General features: G+C 49.1%; 1 protein-coding gene across 3 annotated transcripts in view; it reads right to left on the bottom strand.

Annotated features, from left to right (window-relative positions):
- Positions 1 to 5,326, bottom strand: part of tmc8 (transmembrane channel-like 8) — a 21,773-nt gene extending 16,447 nt beyond the window's left edge. For 2 of the 3 annotated variants that reach the window (XM_061232674.1, XM_061232675.1), the window contains exons 1-4: positions 5,093 to 5,326; positions 3,658 to 4,327; positions 1,217 to 1,365; positions 370 to 507 (exon numbers count right to left, since the gene is read on the bottom strand). In XM_061232674.1, the coding sequence (XP_061088658.1) occupies positions 370 to 507; positions 1,217 to 1,365; positions 3,658 to 4,327; positions 5,093 to 5,129 (994 nt within the window). In that variant the 5' untranslated portion in view covers positions 5,130 to 5,326. The remainder of the gene's footprint in view (positions 1 to 369; positions 508 to 1,216; positions 1,366 to 3,657; positions 4,328 to 5,092) is intronic. The other variant, XM_061232676.1, reaches the window with a different exon arrangement.
- Positions 5,327 to 5,587: the final 261 nt, after the last annotated feature.

Genomic DNA, 5,587 nt, shown 5'->3' with positions numbered 1-5,587 from the left:
GTTCATTAACACCGCCTGCACCTGATTGGTTGTTCATTAACACCGCCTGCACCTGATTGGTTGTTCATTAACACCGCCTGCACCTGATTGGTTGTTCATTAACACCGCCTGCACCTGATCGGTTAGAGAACACAAACGAGATGGACACATCGATTCTACCCGCCCCGGAATGCATTCTTCAAACTCAAAACTGAAAAAGTAAAAAAATGAAAAAATAAAAGAAATGAGTGCACTTACTCCTTAAAGGTTTACGGGCCAAAGGTGCAGTGTGCGGAAGTTCAATCTCTTACTGATTACAGCCGTGAAAGTTGACACAACAGAGGATCCCCGCTCTGCGAGCGTTAGTGGCTGGGGTCCCGGCTCTCTCACCCCGGGGTGTGTGCTCGTCCCTGTTCAGCAGTGCAGGTGTGAGGGCCAATCCGCTCATGAGGACAGAGTGCATCAGGTTCAGGTACAGCAGGTAACGCAGGAAGGTGAAGTACGCCTTCACCCCCATGCCAAACTTACCTGGAGAAACCCAGAACGGGGCTCATTAAAGCTGCATAGCATACGCTCACGCCTACACACACACCTGTATCTGTACACACCTACATCCTCAACACAGAATACATCAACACACACCTGTATCTGTACACACCTACATCCTCAACACAGAATACATCAACACACACCCGTATCTGTACACACCTACACCCTCAACACAGAATACATCAACACACACCTGTATCTGTACACACCTACAACCTCAACACAGAATACATCAACACACACCTGTATCTGTACACACCTACATCATCAACACAGAATACATCAACACACACCTGTATCTGTAAACACCTACATCCTCAACACAGAATACATCAACACACACCTGTATCTGTAAACACCTACATCCTCAACACAGAATACATCAACACACACCTGTATCTGTACACACCTACATCCTCAACACAGAATACATCAATACAATCAACTGTATCTATATACAGTCTGTAAGGATGTGGAAACTGGTACATTCTTTTGAAAATAGTTTTGAAACTGGAACAGTTGTACAATTTGGAGCCGCAATTTGTATCTTCACTGTATTGTTACCATTGACTTTACATTAAAAGGGGTGGCCAAAACACCTACACTGGAGCCAACAGCAATGGTGGGCGTGAACACCATTTCTCCTAGACAAGGAAATGAGCAATATTAAAATAAAGCCCTGTTTTACCCTCGATGGTATGTAAGGTTTTCCTCCAAGGCTGCAGGCCACATATCGCCCTGACAACCTGCTCCCATAACCGTCTCCTAGCGATGCGCTGGCTCCGCCTCCACGACTCCCAGCAGCCAATGCTCAGCCTCTGCTGCTGTCTCCGGTCCCTGATTGGCCAGGAAATTAAAGCAGGATTTACAGCTTCATTTGGGAGGGAAGTGGGAGGAACACACACGCACATCACTCTTTCACACACACTCACACACATACAGAAACACACACACACTCACGCACACACAGAAACATACACACTCACATTGAAACACACACACACACACCGAAATATACACACACACACACACACACCCACACACACACAGAAACACACACTCACACACATACAGAAACACACACACACTCACGCACACACAGAAACATACACACTCACATTGAAACACACACACACACACACACACACCGAAATATACACACACACACTCACACACACACAGAAACACACACTCACACACATACAGAAACACACACACACTCACGCACACACAGAAACATACACACTCACATTGAAACACACACACACACACACACACCGAAATATACACACACACACACACACACACACACTCACACACACACAGAAACACACAGTCACACACATACAGAAACACACACACACTCACGCACACATAGAAACATACACTCACATTGAAACACACACACACACACACACACACACAAACTCTCTCCCTCTCTCACTCTCTCTCACTCCATCTCTCTCTCTCTTTCATTCCCTCTCTGTCTCTCTCTCTAAAGCCACAATAAACAGCAGCGAGGCCATGCTTGTTAATTTCACAGCTGGTTCAGCCACTTTTAGACTGCAGCGCTCCGAGCCAAACGCACAGAGGGGCGAGGGAAAAACATCGAGCACTGGCCTTGTGAAAACCCTGCTTTTGTCTGTGTGCAACATAACGCCAGGATATTTGCTTTCCCCGCTCTCTCTGCATGCACGCTGACGTCTGCAGCCTCCTGAACCATAAAACCAGAGTGGCTGCATTCTTCTCTTTTGTGTCAGTGAAATCTGAGCAGAACAATTGTGTCAATATTTGCTACACAGCTGTACACTTGCCGCGGTGCAACTGTGAAACCGGTCTGATTTTTTTATCAGTGCCTCTGTACTTCAGCCCTCTGCATTCTAAGAATCCTAAGTCAGTGTTCTGGAACTCTGAATGCTGCTTTTCATTGGCAGTAGCGATCGTTGCCATCAGCATTAGAATGTTCTTTTGGTTGTTAAAGGACATTCCGATCACATATTTGGCGGCACGCATGGTGCAGTGGTGCAGCACTGCCGCCTCACAGCAAGGAGGTCCTGGGTTCGAGTCCCCGTCGGCCGGGGGCCTCTCTGTGCGGAGTTTGCGTGTTCTCCCCCGTGTCTGCGTGGGTTTCCTCCGGGTACTCCGGTTTCCTCCCACAGTCCAAAGAGTCTAAATTGTGTGTGAGTGAATAGTGTGTGTGCCCTGCGATGAATGAATAATCACATATTTGTGACCTGCTACCCTGCGCTACACCACCTGATTTCACCAATTATTTTTACCTGCTTGGTTCAGGTAATGCCAACCATAATAAAGCAAATTGGTGAAATCAGGTGGTGCAGCGCATGGTTGAAGCGAATGCGTGGAACAGTGCTGCCTTAAAGGGTTAAAAATATGAAGAAGGAAGCCTTTTCATTGCCCTGGACACTTTATGAAACAGCACATGAAATGTGACACAGTGTAGCATCAGCCAGTCTCAATGTGTTGCAAGTGTGGAGTCCAGTTGCTCTCATGTGGGTTTTCAGATGAAGGAAGAGAGCCTCCTCAAATAAACTGGAAAATATTTTTGTAAATTAACCAAATCCAGAAAACTGTTTCTCTGTTCTGCGCAGTGCAGTGCGTGTTTTTATTTGTGTATTAATTAATCTAACTATTTGGTGGGAAGACTACCTGTAACACCAGCTTTGTTGATATGCTGGAGTACGACACCAAACAAACTACCTTTTAAGGATGAATAAAAATAAAATCTTTATTTTTGTATTAACAGTTCTTGCTTCTTATGCTGTACCCAGCTGGGCTCCCCTGCCCATTATAACCAGGGCCTTGTGATGTTTTCCTTCCCTCCCATCCAGCACATGTGGAGGCTCTGACATTACATTACATTACATTAATGGCATTCGGCAGACGCTCTTATCCAGATTGACATACAGTTGATTAAACTAAGCAGGAGACAATCCTCCCCTGGAGCAATGCAGGGTTAAGGGCCTTGCTCAAGGGCCCAACAGCTGTGCGGGATTTAGAACCACTGACCTTGCGTGTCCCAGTCAGTTACCTTAACCACTATGCTACAGGCTGCCTGATATGGTGTATACAGGTGTGTTCAGGTAACTTGAGTAACTACCATCAACATACCTGGTGCTCCTCTTCTCCTGCATGGACAGGGGCAGGTTTTTGAGGGGCAGGTTGGGGTCCCAGTCACGCACAGGGAAGACTTCCTGCTCATGTCTGTGGAGCCCCTCACTCTGCTGGCCCTTGTAGGTCCCCTCTTCTTGAAGGCCCCTGTTCGGCCCCTCATCTTGAAGGCCCCTGTTTGGCCCCTCATCTTGAAGGCCCCTGTATGGCCCCTCTTCTTGAAGGCCCCTGTATGGCTCCTCATCTTGAAGACCCCTGTTCAGCCCCTCATCTTGAAGGCCCCTGTTCGGCCCCTCATCTTGAAGGCCCCTGTATGGCCCCTCATCTTGAAGGCCCCTGTATGGCTCCTCATCTTGAAGGCCCCTGTATGGCCCCTCATCTTGAAGGCCCCTGTATGGCCCCTCATCTTGAAGGCCCCTGTATGGCCCCTCATCTTGAAGGCCCCTGTTCGGCCCCTCATCTTGAAGGCCCCTGTATGGCCCCTCATCTTGAAGGCCCCTGTATGGCCCCTCATCTTGCAGGCCCCTGTTTGGCTCCTCATCTTGAAGGCCCCTGTTTGGCCCCTCATCTTGCAGGCCCCTGTTCGGCCCCTCATCTTGCAGGCCCCGGTGGTCCCCTTGCCATGGCTGGAAGCTCTCGGGTGCAGTGGGGCCTGAGGCATCGCTGTCATCTGCAAAGGGTTCCGGAACACCTGCGTCAGTCACCTGGCCACAGACTCAACACCGCCCGCGTCTCTTTATTGGCCTCATTAACACGAGACAGTGAGACCAGCGCGGCGAGAACAATCACACGCCGTCGACAACCGCACGAACACCGACTTCACATCATCCGCCGTCGGTCGCCGAGCGATCTTACGCTCTCCCCTTCTCACACAGACTGCGCCCGCGCAGACACAAACTCACAAACACAAGCCCTCTCTGTTGCTACTTCCCCTCACAGAAATAGCTAGGCTTACTTCCTCTTTTTGCACTCACAGAGACACCCACAGCACAGATGAGCACACACACACACACACACACACACACACAGACAGAGCTCTGTTTTGATGTCAGTGATAAAACGCAACTGGATTAGCAGTCAAAAATTCAAATTAAAAGATTCATCAACTCATCTGAAAAACTTTTAATAAGAGTACTTGATGCATCTAGAACCTTTTTAATTAAGAGCACCTGGTTTATCCACAACAATGTTAAAAACAGCACTTAATGCATCTACATCCATTTTAAAAAGAAACATATAACTCATATAAAAGCACTGAACTCATCTACCACTGTAGCAATCTGCCTGTGTCGAACTGAGGGAAACCGTTCTTGTGGGGTAGATAACCCTTAACAAGTCCAAGAAGGGAGACACAGACTCTACCGGAGTAACTTCGACTCTCAGAGCCGATTAAAGGCCAAACTCTGCAGAGGGGCTGACGGGCGGTCTTCTGTACCTGACATGAGTCTCACGAAGTGTCCGGCACCTTCCATTTCCCGGCAGGCCGATCTGGGAGGAGGGAGCACTTCCTGTATCAGGGGGGCGCACGGATACACGCACGCACGCACAGGAGGAGCTGGACAGAACGCACGCGCAGGAGGAGCTGGACAGAACCCGGAGCGAATGTGACGGAGACACTCGGCTCGCAGCGAGCCTTCGGCGAGCCCCTGCAGTCGAACGACAGCGAGCACGCAACAGGAAGCGGATGACAGCCGCTTCCTGTTTCTCCGCCGCATCAGACTGTGCGTGGGCGCCAGGCGGCTCTCGCAAGTGCTGATTTTACAGCAGAAAGGTTGTGCGGAGTAAACCCTTTGAAGTAGAGGAGGGCATCTACCGTGCCAAAGCCACAAGTTACATTTCATGTCAGTTGATTAGACTAAGCAGGAGACAATGCAGGGTTAAGGGCCTTGCTCAAGGGCTGTGCTGATCTTATTGTGGCTATACCTGGGAT

This window comes from Conger conger, chromosome 2 (assembly GCF_963514075.1).
Source record: "Conger conger chromosome 2, fConCon1.1, whole genome shotgun sequence".
NCBI lineage: Eukaryota > Metazoa > Chordata > Actinopteri > Anguilliformes > Congridae > Conger > Conger conger.
The sequence above is the reverse complement of the archived record's forward strand: the minus strand, read 5'-3'. Positions and strand labels throughout refer to the sequence as shown.